The following is a 16,011-nucleotide window of genomic DNA, read 5'->3' on the forward strand; positions in this document are numbered from 1 at the left end:
GTAGAGAGGGGAGGAGCAGTGGCAGTCCATGAATTGCTCCTTAGGAGAGCCAGCATGGACAAGATGGGTTGAAAGATCTTCTTCTGTGCCGCAACAACTCTATGATTCTATGATTGTATAAAGTCCCAACATTTTCCGTGTCTCTGAATCCACCAAGAGCATTAGTCTTGGTTCTCTTTTCCCAGGAGAAACTGCCAACAAGGAAGGGGGCAAAGTTAGGATCAAGTGTCAAAGTGTGGATTAGGTTTTAACGCCAATGATCAAGCGAGTTGACAGTCTTGAACTTCCCTAAGCACCACTGCTTTGTACCCGATGCGTGGCTGCCATAATTTCCGTTCTTACTGTACCGTAATACTGTGGACTAAGTAGAGGTCAATATCCATGTATGTACCGTGTAAACTCAATAATTTCCTTTGATGAGAAGCGTGAAAGTTTCTGACGTTGCCACCACGCTGCTAGACTGTTTTTATCTTTAAGTTGCCACATAAGCTGAATCACAATATCAACGGTGATTAAGTGAAAATGTCAAATTTTAAAGCAACCCCAAAATCGAACAGTATTGTAAGCAATTCAAAATGGCTACGCCCACATGGGTATGGGCTCCCAGCCACAAGAGGGCAATAATATGTAATGGCGCTTCATAATGTCTGCTGTTCCACGCAGAATTTTCTTTTGGCTGCGTTTGATAACAGCGCAACCACTAGGTGGCACAGTATTGGCACATGCGCAACTGCAGCCTCAACGACTGAAATGTCACTGTCTGCAACGTCTCAGTAATAAAGAACATGACACAGAAAAAGCAAATTGAATCCAAACAACCTCACCCTCAATGGCTGTGATCGGAGGCTTCTTCCCCCCTTAACAATACCCTGCTCGCTCCCGCGATCGCCGCTCCTCTTTGCCGCTCCCTCCTGCACCCGTCTGCTTGCCATTCCCTCCCATTGCTCCTCACTGCTCGCCACTCCATCCCGCTGTTTTTTCACATTCCCGACTGCTTGCCGTTCGCTCCCCACCTCCACGCTCACTCCCCGCTTCATTCCCCCCCTCACAGCTCTACCCCCTTCGCTTCTTCTCCACCCTCGCCACTTCTCCCCCCCTCGCCGCTTCTACCGCCCTCGCCGCTTCTCCCCCCTTCACCGCTTCTTCCCCCTCGCCGTTTCACCCCCCTTCACCGCTTCTACCCCCCTCGTCGCTTCTACCCCCCTCGTCGCTTCTACCCCCCTCGTCGCTTCTACCCCCTCGCCGCTTCTCCCCCCTCGCCACTTCTCCCCCCTCGCCACTTCTCCCCCCTCGCCTCTTCTCCCCCCTCCCTTTGCCACCTCTACCCCCTTCACCACTTCTTCCCCCTTCGCCACTTCTCCCCTTCACCACTTCAACCCCCCTCGCCATTTCTACCCCCCTTTGCCACTTCTATCCCCCTCGACACTTCTCCCCCCCTCGACACTTCTCCCCCTTCCCTTTGCCACCTCTACCCCCTCGCCACTTCTACCCCCTCGCCACTTCTACCCCCTCGCCACTTCTACCCCCCTTCGCCACTTCTACCCCCCTCGCCACCTATCCCCCTCGCCCGCTCGGTACGTGGTTACGTCATAATGTGTGGATATCATTATGTGTAACGTCATTACGTGGTGACATTGATGCGCACATGCGCAGATTCATACTGGCAATCGGCAAATTTACTAGATTGATATCTGGAACAAGCGGGTTGTCTTATAAGGAAAGGTTGGACAGACTGGGCTTGTTTTCACTGGAGTTTAGAAGAGTGAGGGGAGACTTGATTGAAGTATATAAGATCCTGAACGGTCTTGACAAGGTGGACGTGGAGAGGATGTTTCCCCTTGTGGGTGAGTCCGGAACTAGTTTTAAAATTAGGGGTCACCCTTTTAGGACAGAGATGAGGAGAAATCCTTTCTCTTAGAGTGTTGTGTGACTTTGGAACTCTCTGCCTCAGAAAGTGGTGAAGACTGGGTCATTGAATAATTTTAAGATAGATTCTTGTTAGGCAAGGAAATCAAAGGTTATCGGGGGTAGATGGGGTTGTGGAATTCGAGACACACACAGATCAGCCATGATCTTATTGAATGGTGGAGCAGGCTAGAGGGGTCCTACTTCTGCTCCTAATTCGTATGTTCTTATGTAAGTGCCCAGGTGCACTGATGACACAGCGCTCAATCTACGCATGCTCTGTATTGTCAGGACACACCTCAGGCTGGATTTTATGCAGGGGGCAGGGCCTCCAGCGCTGGGATGAAAAGGCGGGGGGGATCCCCAACTCTGCATGTTTTCAGACCTCCGGACCATCCTCCAGTCTTTTGGAGTCAAGGTTTAAGGTGGCCGGATCTCTATCCCTTTAAACACTTAATGGCCTCAGACCCAGGCCCAGCGCGGGAACCTCAGACCCAAGGTAGATGAGGCAGGGTCACTGGGGCAGTCTGGAAGGCCCTGGCGTGTAGGAGTGGGTAGTAGTGGGTGTTCAGTCCAGGGGGATGGGGGGTCCCAAGGGGTACAGTGGCTCCCAGGATGGGTCCTCCACGGGCGAAAAATTACACACGAAGGAGGACCCATCCCCAGCCCACAGGGAGGGCACCTCATTTTCAAAGTTGTTCTCCGCACATGGCCTCTGGGCAGGAAGGCCAACATTGGCCTATCCCTCACCCGGGAAGATCGAGTCTGGCAATCTCAGCATCGGGTTCTGTGGCAGCCACTGACATTCCAATTCTCCAGCCCCTCCATGCCATGGAACCCAGCCTTGAGCTGGGAACAAAATCCAGCCCTTGGTTGTGTTAATTCTTTCATGGGATGTGGGTGTCACTGGCAAGGCCAGTATTTATTGCCCATTCTTAATTGTCCTTGACAACTTCATGGCTTGCTAGGCCATTTCAGAGAGCATTTAAGAGTCAAACTAATTCCTGAGGGTATGGAGTCACACGTAGGCCAGACCAAGTAAGGACAGCCGATTTCCTTCGCTAAAGGACATTAGTGAACCAGATGGGTTTTTATGACAATCGATGGTAGTTTCATGGCACCATTACTGAGACTAAGGGGGGAATTTTATGTGGGAAGTGGGGGTCTCAACTTCGGGGGAAACTGACTCTGAGATCCCTGTGTCACCCTCTTCTGCGGAAGGCTGCTGGTTTTAGTGCCAGTTAGGCACTTAAATGGACAGTGGCGGGCCTGCCATAGGATTTAGGACCCCATCGCCAGAAGTCCCACCCTTGGAGAGCTTTCGGTCAAGCAGAGGCTGGCAGCTGTAGTGCCACTGCGGAGGCAGTGGCTGCTGCTGGAGATGACCATCCTGGAGGCCAAGCAGCGTTGCTGGAGCCAGGCCTCAGGTAGGTCAGGGCAGCAGGGGTCTCGCGGGGTGGGGGTTGTGGAGGAGGGGGTCCTGGAGTTGGCAGCAAGGGTAAGGGGGTGGCTCTCAGTTGGCCCCCCCTTCCTGATGCTGAGTCCCTCATTCAGACACTAAGTGCCCTTGAATAAGGGATCATGCCATCGGAGCCGAGAAGCAGCCCGCATGGTTTTTCCTACCATGCTTCCCGTGCGGCAACAGGGCTGCCCACTGGATGGGTAATTGTGGCTGCAGCGGGAAGAGGCCCGTAACTGAAGATTAACTGCCCTGTTCAGGGCTTCAATTTGGCAACAAGATTGGAAGGCCATATTGCAATATATTGACAAAGTAATGGTACATGTACAGATTTTCAAAAAATGTTTGATAAGGATTTGCATGGGAGGTTTATTAATCAAATTAATGTTTTGCATTAAGGGGAATGTGGCAGCATGGACAGTAGTAGTTGATAGATGTTTTTCAGCCTAGATAGGTATGAACAGTGATATCCCCAGAGACTAGTGCTGGCACCATTGCTATTCTCATATGAGACGAACTTGGGCATACGAAGCATAAAGCAAAATTTGCAGACAACACAAAAATTGGGTGAAGAAATTTGTAAGAAATATCAAAAAAATGAAGTTGAAACACAATACGAGCCTTAGTAGACTCAATGCTTAATGAGTGCAACCCATTCGGTGCAGCATTCAACAAAGTCGAATACAAATCAGGGGATGTCATGCTCAAACTGCACAGGATTCTGGTCAGACCATACTTTGAGTACTGTGCCCAGTTCTAATTGTCTGGATCAAGGGAAATATTCCAATGCTGGAGGCAGTGGGGGAAAAGAGCCACAAGGTTAATCCCTACTGTCAAGGGTCCAAGATATCAGGAAAAACTGCGTTAATTAAGGACAGCCAGCACAGGTTTGCAAAAAAAGCAAGTCCAACAAACTTATAGTTATTTGAGGTAATAATGCAGTGTATTGATAAAAGAATTTTTGCTTGTGCAGATTTTCAAGCATGTTTGATAGGGAACAGCAGAGAAGAATTGGGTTTTTCTGCCTGGAAAGGAGACATCTGAGAGGTGATTTTACAGAAGTAGCTGAAAGGTTGATGCACAATACTGTTACAAATTAATCTATGGGAGTAGAAGAAGGAAACACCATTTCAAACTCGTAAACGGTGACTTCTGGTGTCAGGAAGTTCCTATTCGCACACAGAGTGATCAACATTGGGAATGGGCTTTTGGCCATCGTGGTGGAGGTAAAAGCCCTGGATTGCTTTAAGAAACTATTAAGATACAAAAATAAGGGAGTTGTAAGGTTATCCTGGATAGATGAATTAAAATGGGCTGAATGTCCTTTTTCATCCATTAACTTCTTCTAAGGTGAAAGAAGCAAATAGTAAATTTGTAGATGGAGAACAGATGAAATTTAATTCAGAGACATGTAGGATGATACAGTTCGGTAGGTAAGGAAATGTACACTAAATAGTAAAACTTTAAAAGGAATAGAGGAGCAGAAAGACAGGCATTCATATCCATAAATCTTTAAAAGGGAGAAGACAAATTGATAAAGCTACTCGTGTTATAAATAATGACACTGAGTATAAAAGCAAAAGGTTAATGCTCAACCAGAGGACACATATCTAAGGTAATGGACAAAAAAAAATGTGACATGAAGATAAAAAGATTTGCACAGCTAGCTGGGCGGCACAGTGGTGCAGTGGTTAGCACCGCAGCCTCACAGCTCCAGCGACCCGGGTTTGGTTCTGGGTACTGCCTGTGTGGAGTTTGCAAGTTCTCCCTGTGACCACATGGGTTTCCACTGGGTGCTCCAGTTTCCTCCCACAGCCAAAGACTTACAGGTTGATGGGTAAATTGGCCATTGTAAATCGTCCCTAGTGTAGGTAGGAGAATGATGGGGATGTGGTAGGGAATATGGGATTAATGCAGGATTAGTATAAATGGGTGGTTGTTGGTCAGCACAGACTCGGTGGGCTGAAGGGCTTGTTTCAGTGCTGTATCTCTCTATGACTCTAGTTGTTATAATCTGGAATGTACTGACTGAAAGGGCGATGGAAGCAGATTCAATAATGACTTCCAAAGGGGAATTAGATAAATACTTCAATAGGAAAATTTGCTGGACAATGGGGAAAGATTGGTCCTAATTGGATAGCTCTGTCAAAGAACCAGCACAGGCATGATAGGCCAAACGGCCTCCTTATGTGCTATCATTCTATGATTCTATAAATCTATACAAATCATTGGTTACACTGTAGTTAGAATGCTGTATCCAGTTTTGGGCACCCTGCTTTAAGAAGGATGTCAAAGCCATCAAGAGAGATTCACTCAGCCGGTACCAGGAACAGCAGCTATAGTTAAGAGGCGAGACCAATAAAACTTGAGCTCCTTTCATTGGAACAGAGAGGATTAAGAGGAGATTATGAAGGGCTTTGGTAAGCTAAATAAGTGAGAACTATTTCCACCGATTGGTGAGTCAAGAATTAGAGACATAAATTTAAAATCATCAACAGAAGAACAAAGGCAGTGGTTAGGAGAAGGGTGTTTTTTTTTCCAGTGTTGTTAGGGCATGGAGTGTTTTCCCTGAAATAGTGATGGAAACATAATCCACCAATAGTTTTTCAAAGGGTAGTGGATAAATACTAGAAAAAGAAAAGTATAAAATCCTATAAGTAAATGGATGGGGAATGGCAATAATTGAACAGATCTTTCAGTAAGCAGGCACCATGGGTTGAATGGCCTCCTTCTGCGCGATATATTCTTTGATTTTCTAAAACTTTTTAATCCTGAATCTGGTTTAAATCACCTGTGGGATTTACCTGTCGACAATTCACACTAATCTCATAGGCTATAATTTTAACCTGCTCTCTGAGCAGGCAGGAAGGACACCTGCTGGCAACTGGTGGGGTCCTCTTTAAATATGCAGATTGGTCTCCGCTGATGTTCTAAGGGCCCAACTGCTATTTGAATTGTGGGCTGGAATAAAGAAGAGGTTGTAGTTTTCCCAGCAGGTCAACCTGAAGGTAAGAGACCAAAACAGGTGTTGTTTTCTTTTCCTATTGGCTCTTGTGCCCCAGGCTCTCCCAACCACAATCACAAGGGCCTGTTGAAACCTATCTCAGTGCCAGGGAGCATTAATTTGGTCTTCAGCAGTGACCTCCTGCCAACTAGCTACTGCTTCCAGGTGGTTTCAGCTGGGAAACTGACATGCAGATGAGATCCAGGAGTTAAAATCTTCTGGGTTGCTGAGGTCAGAATAGTTTCAGTTGCTTTTGTCACCACCGCACTCCCCACCCACTGCTTTTGAGAGATTTATGCCAGAAGTTGAAACCAAAGCTCCTGCCTCCATTACTGTCAGGGCAGGTGATTGGTTCTAAGCCTCTTCAACCAGTCAGACATACTGACAAACAGATACTTCCATCACGTTTTCAATGCCAACTATTGTATCCTTCACTCAGCACTGTGCATCTTCAGATTGGAAGCTAAGAAGAGCAAAGAATGGAAACTGCATCCTCCAACTCCATCGAGCTGCATTTGCTGTCCCAGCACAGAATGCTACCATATCGTGACACTCAATAAAGGTTCAAGAATATGGAATTCATGATATGTTACCATGGTTTGGTAAGACAGAGACTCATCTGCACAATTAACTCCAATCCCAACTGTACTCACATGCGACATGTGAAGTGGTTGCTGGATAGATTCCCACATGTCGGATGTGATTGAAATCAGAATATGAGCCACATGGAACTATTCATCTTGGACAACTGTGCAAGAAATTTCTCTATGCTCTTAGCCTGAGATTGGTGTATGGTACAGAAAGACTTAAAGAAAGGGGAGGATAAATTCAAAAGTGACTATAATGAGACAGTACTACTATGTGTAACATGATGCCTTTAATGGCATTCAGATTTATTTTATCCTTCATTCCACAGAGGGTATGGGCTAAATTTTACTGTGGGATTTGGATGGCAGGACCAAATGGGGGTCCCAAGCCCCCACATGCCAGAAGTTTGCCCACCAGCACAATCTTCCAGGAGGCTGCCTCCTCATTGGTTGCATCCACATGCGCATTGTATTAAGGACGGTGGGCAGGTTCTCGATGCTACCAGCAGCTATCAGAGGGCTGGCAGCTCTGGAGCCTCAGCAGCCCCACTGGGAGAGATGGGCACTGCTGAGGCAGGTCGGGGACTGCGAAGGCAGAGGCACCCGCTGATGAATTGAAAATTCAACAAAATAAATTGTGGCCACAGCTGCCAGGTCATCATTACGGAGGGGAAACCCCGACACAGGATGGCCTGCAGCTGCATCTCTTTCCTTCACAACCCAGCGGATCCATGCTGGACTGCTTTGCAGAATGTGTCTCTGTACCCACCTGCTGCTAAGAGGCCGCCAGCCGAAATATGGGCTATAGCCCCATTGGAGGGCTCATCCACCATCTGGAAAATCCAGACAGCATATGAGGAGTACCCTCAGTTGGTACATTAATTGGCCTAATTGACTACCCGCTGCTGGTGGATGGGTATCTGTCACCTCTCTAAACCACCTCCCTGAAAACAGGCCAGAGTTGGGAACATGGCGGCAGACTGGCACACTGGCCAGTAGCAAGAAATTGCTGCCATACCCGCCTTCAAGCCCACCTCCACCTCTGTCACAAAATCCAGCCCTATATATCAGGATTTGATAGAAGGTACCCACTGCCATACCTTTCAACAATCTATCTGTTTAAAATTCTTAATCCTTATATGTATTTACTGTTCTTATGTTTCTTAATGATTCCTTGTATTCTCCAGATAAATAAAGGAGTCTACACTCAATGAAAGATTGTATTGAAAAAGCACTGATCAATTGTTTTCCAAAGTACTGAAGGCATCTTTTATCATTATTAATACATTCAGTTTTTTCATTTGAGAGCCATGTATTTTATGTATTGCGACAGGGTTTATGGCATTGGACATGTCAGCAATATATAACATGAAAGTGTTGAGACACCAAAGTCTACTGACTTTCTATTAGAACTGGGGGCTTAACAATATTATTTATGCATGAAGCAGTTGATACTACTCACAAATAATTAGCTCCAGTTCGCATAATATTCCATATGCTCCAACTAATAAGATTAATATGAAAACACATAATTAAAAACAGAAAAAATAAGCATTAAGCAACTAACATAGCAAGCTGGATGCAGAACTGTCATTTTTGATGTATATTTATTATTTACTACCTATTTCTTGTTCCATAATAAAATTTAAGTGTGCGTCACAAAACTAAAAATCAAAAATCAAATCCAAACTCCTGGAAAGCTTGCAGGTAAGGACATGTCCAGACAAGAACATATTCACTGGGGAGAAACCTGCTTTCCAGCTCAAGCTTCCGATTCAAGACCCAATTCAAGATAAATAAAAAAAATCACATGACCTTTAACAGTGGATTGAGATTATTTCAGGTCCTGTGGAATGATGCAACCTTCTACCAGTAAAATAAATCAGCCATAAACTGACAGGAACTCAAAGTTCCAAGGGTTCCGATGCAACTCCTCTGAGAGAAATTCTGAAATTCAGGGTAAGGTATTCACTTTGAAATCCTGCATTAAATACATAACTGAATTCAGGTACAGATGCATATCACCGTTCCTTCACTGTTGCTGGAAAATCCTAGAACTCCCTTGCTGCCAGCACTGTTGGTGTACCTACACCACAAGGACTGTAGCGGTTCAAGAAGGTGGCTCACCACCACCTTCTCAAGGGCAATTAGGGATGGGCAATAAATGCTGGCCTGGCCAGTGACACCCACATCCCATGAACAAATAAAAACCATCCACAAAATCTTAATTTAATGATAAAGTACTTTCCAAAACAGACCCAACTTAAAGAAATAGGACCCTCCTATTTACATAAATACAGTGATATAGGCAATATGTGATCCCCTTTCGAGTTCGTCAGCTTGCCATATGGGACATGGTTTGGACCACAAACTACTGCCGGACTACTGCCTGTGGTCTTACTTATTAACACCTGATTGAGTTATTGGTCTTAAAAATATTAAAATTCTCTACATCTCTACATCTTTGTCGTGAAATATTTGGAGGTTGGACTTCTTTAGGAGATATATCAGGAAGAAAATAAATATGGATCTCTCATTTGTGGAAAAAAAACAACGCAACAACAGTTAATTTCTCAAAATCAATATAATATAATTATTATACCATATAGGATTGTGTTATATAGAAAGCATTTTTTGCTGTGTGTTGTCTACTGTGTTACTAATGTGGGGAATCATAACGTGAGACTAAAATGTGTTGCCAATTTGAGACTGGGTGATACGGGGTTGTTAGGAGAATGAAAGGCAAGTAATGCAGCTTTGTTGTTTTCAATCATCTGTCATGAAAATAGTTCCAGCAGTAGTGTACTATCAATCATAAGTCACCAACTATAAAACCTTGCTGTAACAAATGAAACATGATTTGGATTTTACTTAGTGTATATCTGTAGATGTAGATCTGTAAAGCCGTCTAAATCTAAATTAGAAATGTACTGTTTAGTCTACAGAGCTCACTCTGCAGTGAAATAGACAATAATGTGTAGGTGACCATGATTACAAGAAAACAAACTCAACAAAGGATTGACTCAATGTCATAAACCCTGAGTGTGACGCTCCAGTAGATTTACATCTGAACCTGAAGATGAACATTCACATTGTCACTGAAGGATTACATGCATAATACCATCACTAAAAGATTAGAGGATTGTAATTGGAAATTGAATACTGCTGTTATGTATACCCTATCTTCTGTATAACATTATACTAATTTAATTTCACATCCAATAAAAGCCCAACTACTTGAAAATGATCTCTATATTAGACACTGGAGACATCTGTAAGAACAAATTCAGGTAAAAATGCATATACATGAAAAAATATCTTTTTTATGCTTTACTGGATTTGTCATAAAATTCTATTTTAGTATGGTTTATTTTTATTCAAAAAACCAATAACCTTGAGAATTGTAAAACTGAAAACAAAAACATTGTTGTTCATTGCCTACCTTAAATTTGGCTGCTAGCTGCTCTGTGGCCTCTTGTTCCTTCTTTAGATCTTCCATCATTTTCTCTTTCTCTTCTAACAATTTCTGTTTCTCTTCTGCCACCAAATTATGATCATCTTGGATTGCTACCTTCTCTTTTTCCAATGTCTCTTTTTGTTCTTTTAGATAATTTTCCATGTCTTTCTCGATGTTATCTTCAGTCTCCTCTCCTTCATCCATGATCTCTTCTTCCAGAATGATTTTCCTTTGGCTTTTTCTTCTCTTCTTGCTCAGCATTCCTCTTCTCTCCAATTGGGTCTTCAATCGTGCAATCTCCTCTTGAAATTCTCTCAACAAAGCATCTTTGGGGTCTTCATTAATCCTTGGCTTATTTTTAATATTCTTGGTCCTGCTGGCATATCTCAATGTTGTTAAGCTCTCTTCATAATTACTGGATGTTGGGCCAATAGTGGCCACCATAATTGTCTTAGCATTACCACCTAAGGAGTCTTCCAACAGGCGGGTCAGTTTTGAGTCTCTGTAAGGAATATGGGTACTCTTGCCATCCACTAGGGCAGATATTACATTACCCAAAGCAGAAAGAGAAAGATTGATTTTAGTAGCCTCTTTCAGACGCTCCCCTTGGACTCCAGTTTTGCTCTGACGCTCACTACCAGCAAGGTCAACTAGATTCAACTTTCCCACTCTGATGTGATTTTCGCCATCCAATCCAAGCTCACTGCACTCCACAGTGACAACAAAAATGGCATGAGATCTTGAGCTGTACTCATTCATATTGGTAGAAGCTACTGATCTGGTCTGGTTTCCAACATTCATTACGTGTTCTATTTCCTTGACATTCTTCGTTACAAAGGACGATAGGTCTGTAAATTAAGAATGAAAACATTTGACCATGGTCCACTATATATATTACAAATGCCCACTTTCCTAAATTACAAGGTTTCCCCATTTAACTTAACTACTTACACTGGGGAAACATGCTGGTACAGGTCTCACTTTCTTTTCACGTTTTAAATTGTGTTATCACTAATCTTGCTACAATAAAGAAGACATGTAATGTGGACCCCTCCCTTCTAAAGAATCTTCTTTCATATCTGAGCTATCATTCCAGACAATTAAAGCAAACCAAAATAGTTATTTGGCACTTATCAAAAATAAACTCTGGATTGAACAAAAATACCCCCAAATTGTAGATTTTTTTATACCAATGTTTCTGTGAACTTGTTTTGATATCCTACAGAGACCAATATCAAAGCTTTTATGAACTATCACTTTCAACAGAAATTCTCTCCAGCAATATGTGTAATGGAATGACTCTGAAACTATAAATATGTACAATGTGTACAGAACTTAGGCCAGGTCTAGATACAATTACAGTGCTGACAGAGGTTCAGGTAACAGCTAACAAATTTTAATCCAACATCTGTTCAACACTAAGGAGTTGATTTCACATATCTATTGTTACATGTTTTTGTTCTGGCTAAGTCAATGCTTAAGTCAGTCTACCATAAATTTGTTAAACATGAGCAGGTTATTTCTCAGCTGGGTCTGTGCCGCTCAGGAACTAATGGGCGGGAGTGCATCACCGATAAACACTAGCAATTCTGCCAAGTGAAGAATAGTTAATTGTCTTCTTCCCCTTAACTCTAAGGCATTGGTAATGATGATGGACCAGTTGCTGGAATCCCAGAAGAGAACTGTAAATGGGAGAATATAAAACTAAGACAAATGAATTCAAAAGCCCAGACTAGTTGAGCCATTGTTGAAAATAATTGACAGTTATACCAATTACTGAAATGCTCAATTGAAGATAATGAGTCAAAGTCCATTCAGAATGATGTCAGCATTTTGTTGAGGATATGGAATAAGAATATTAAATAGTGAGACAGGAAATGACACTAGTGAGTACCAATTTATTTAAATTGTATTTTTCAGCTGATTCATCGCTGAACCAGCTAACACTAGTGCTTGATTCGTTATTGTAGCACTAGAAGCAGCTGGATATCACCTAATTTAACCATTTAGAGGTTGTCTGACCAACCAGATGCTTTAGTTATTTTGTTCCCTGTGCATCTGACGAATGTGCATCTGACGAATCAAAAAAATCAGCAAAATCTCAGGTTAAAAAAATGTTGAGTCAGTGCTTAAGATGTGTCCGAAACCAAAAGCAGCGCTGATTAACATACTGGGGCTTTTCGCAACAAAATGTCAATTGTTTGATGAAACTGACTCCTCCCCTCTCCCCCCTCATTATCTTGTGAAGAAAACAAATAGAGAACCACTGGCCTCCATAACACAGCCTTGAGACCCAAGGCAGGCTCATTGCCAAATGCTCACATATTTTCTTTATTTGTTATAATTTTAATAAAATGAACTGTTATTTTATTTGCAATTCTAAAGAAACAGATTCATACATTACCTTTAATGTAAACACCAGTTTCTGGTTTTTCTTTCAACTCCAGTTTTTTGTTCTGATCCTTGTTCAGAAGATCTCGGATCTCCTCCTGATAGATCTCCAGATAGGAAGCCCTCACCAGGTACTGCTGGTCCTGGGATCGCGATATATGAGTGAAAATTTGTTCGAATGAATTAGGAATGATCCCTCTTTTCTCTGGTTCAGCCCATATTCCTTGCATGGTGTATGTTTTCCCAGTCCCTGTCTGACCATAAGCGAAAACTGTCCCATTAAACCCCTCCAAAACCGAGTCAACCAAAGGGCGGACTGTCTCGTCGTACAGGTCGCTTTGCTTGGAACTGCTGTCATAAACGGCATCAAATGTGAAGGTCTTGGGTATTTCACTGGGGATTGCTTTGGGGTTTTGAACAGACACCTGTCCCAATTTCACATCCATATCCACAATCTGGTCACAAGCAGCCGCTTCTTCTTTCCCATTCATTGGACGGCATCTGACAACTACCTTCACCGACTCACAAACCTTGGCTTTAGACATTGTGTTTTGTTTTGTGGCCGGTCCCCGTGTTTGCTCAAAATGCAGTCTTCTTAATGCAGATCAAATAGCCTAACACTTCTCTGTATGTATTGTTTCTGCAATAAAGCAATGCACCCGTTACGCACCATTACTCAGTACAGCATGCAAAGCAACACATTCCGCCTGCGCTTGCACTATACAAACCTAAACCCGACTGCAATTCAATGGGATGATCTTCAGGGGAGGGAAACGGGAGAGCGGATACTTCGCGGTTGCAATTTTCGCCCATTTGCAGCTGGCAACGCCTTTGTCATTTGGATGGTGAGAGTTGTGCGATTGCAGCCGCTGGGCTACACAAACAGCTGGCAGGCTGGCTGGCTACTGACTGTGAAGAGGCTGCTCCTTTCCACCAGAGGAGGAGGCACAGTGCTGGTGAGGATGCTGCCAGAGGCAGCCGATAGCAAGCTACCACAATGACATCATGTCTGATCCGCCCCAAACAAGCTGTCACGAAGATCCCAGTGTGTACCGGGAAGTGTAGTTGTTTGGTGCTGAGAATGATGAGACTGCAGCAGGTTGAGATTTACATTTGTTGAAAGCAGCCTTGAGTATCTGTCCCCTCTTCCACAATGCTGCTGTACCACAAGCGGCTGGTAAGCAGTGATGGATGACTGGCGCTATACATTACATCAGGAGCGCAGAATATGCTAGAAATTATTTTTTTTTAATGGCAAATAAAAGCCAAAATTCATAAAGGTGTGGATGTGAAATTTAATATTTATTGTTGGTTAATTATTAAAGGAAGAAAAAATCTGGCAGTTGTCTGTCACCATAGCTTGCCTCTTGAAGTGCAGTCACTGTTGTTATGTGGGAAAATGCAGCAGCCAGTTTGCATATAGCAAAGTCCAACAAGCAGCAAATGATCCAGTAGATCCAGATTCAGGCTCAGGGAGAAATGTTGCTTAGGATACTGGGAGATTTCCCTGCTCTTCTGCGATCTTTCATATCCACCTGAGCAAGCAGAAAAAGATTAGTGTTAGTGTTTCATCAGACAGATGCCACCTTTGAATGCCATGTCAATGAGCATTTGTGCAAGCAGTAGGACACCTTGCTTGTCTGATGGAAGTGGAAATTTTTATCGGAATAAGTGCTACAGAGAAGACCCCTTCCATGTGAATGATCCTTATAGCTCATGGTGAGTTGGTAAGGCCTCTGTTCTCCAAGGCGAGCTCTCAAGATCTTTTCTTGTGTCTCCCACAGGTAAAGAAGTCCATCCACGGAAACTCTCTCCCTCCCAAGGAGCATCCCAAGAGCAGCAGAAGGAAGCAAAAGAGGCACCATCACACCTTACAAGTGCACTGTTTACCAGTGCGGATACTCTCACCTTGGTCGTTCCTTGCGCACGATTAGAGAGTTTGTCACTAGGTGAGAAGCATGGCACTGGTGGGCAGGAGGAGGAACTAGAGGCAAAGGAAGCTGTGATCACAGCCCTGCTCAGATGGACATAGATGCAGGACATCAGAAGTCACTGGAAAGGAGGCTCTAGACCAGCAGCAGCAGATGTGCTCCCACATGTCAGAGTTCCCTGAGGCAGTGCAGGGTCATGGGCTGAGAATGAAGGAGTCAGGGCTATGTGCGCATGAGCTCCTCCATTGTTAGAGTGGCCAGCCTCATGAGGAGCCATATGTAGCATCACTCTGAGTGGATGGGGAGCAGCACACTGACATGCACAGGATGCACGCTACGCTGTATAGCCTGGAGCAGTCAGTGGTGCTGGTGGCGCAGAGATGTTTGGAGGGGATGCCAGTTATGCCTGAGCTGGTGTCCCCTCCAGCCATCCGGAATGCCAGATAAGGGCTGAGCATGTCATCGAGGAGGATGAGGGTGCTACCCCTCACGGTGCATCTTCATCATCTTCAGTCTCCTTGGCTGCTCTGACAGCGGGAGCCTCTGTCCTGCAGGGCCAAGTGACGGAGGCTGCCCCTGGATTGATGCAGGTGCAGCAGCCTTTGACGTTACCCTCACGTGCATCTCCACAATGAGAACGATCGCTACATACATCTCAGCTGCAGGTGAGCAGGTTGCCTCCATTTCCTCCATGGCCACAAGTGGAACACCACGTAGGAGTGGCCGCACGTGGAGGCCACCGCATCCGCGGAGCATTGAGTGGGTCACTAGGGTGTCTTCTTACTGTCTCTGAGTACAACTTTGCACTGTATAAATAATGACACTTTAAGCCAGACGTTTGAGACTAATTTTATTGCTGACATGACAAGGAAAGTGGTATGAGGTATTGAAGGACATCAAAGGTTCCTTCAGGGTGAGGACAAAACCTCTGGGCAGATGTGGATCCTTCATCAGCGCTAAGTAATTAAATGTTTCAGGCCTCATCATTCATGGATGTATCAGCACCAGGTACCTCAGACTGACTTCCAGTGCATGGCCTTCATCCTGGGTCAGAGGGGCTCAGGTGAAATGTTCCTGGATCAGATTATCCCTGACATTCATGGCAGCCAGGCAGAATCTTTGTGCCCTGTTGCATGCCCAGCCACCTCCTTGTGCAGCCGGAGCACCTTGGTGTTCTGCATCCTCACCCTCAGCTTTCACTTCCTCCTCCTCTCCCAACTGTTCCTCGGATGAGCTATGTAGTTCCAGGACATCACAGTACTCAAGGTCCACACCTC

General features: G+C 44.4%; 1 protein-coding gene across 2 annotated transcripts in view; it reads right to left on the minus strand.

Moving 5' to 3' along the window:
- The window catches only part of LOC137352417 (kinesin-like protein KIF3C), a 315,850-nt gene extending 302,146 nt beyond the window's left edge, over positions 1-13,704 (minus strand). For both annotated transcript variants that reach the window (XM_068017813.1, XM_068017803.1), the window contains exons 1-2: positions 12,817-13,704; positions 10,398-11,260 (exon numbers count right to left, since the gene is read on the minus strand). In XM_068017813.1, the coding sequence (XP_067873914.1) occupies positions 10,398-11,260; positions 12,817-13,348 (1,395 nt within the window). In that variant the 5' untranslated portion in view covers positions 13,349-13,704. The remainder of the gene's footprint in view (positions 1-10,397; positions 11,261-12,816) is intronic.
- Positions 13,705-16,011: the final 2,307 nt, after the last annotated feature.

Source organism: Heterodontus francisci, chromosome 3 (assembly GCF_036365525.1).
Source record: "Heterodontus francisci isolate sHetFra1 chromosome 3, sHetFra1.hap1, whole genome shotgun sequence".
Lineage (NCBI taxonomy): Eukaryota > Metazoa > Chordata > Chondrichthyes > Heterodontiformes > Heterodontidae > Heterodontus > Heterodontus francisci.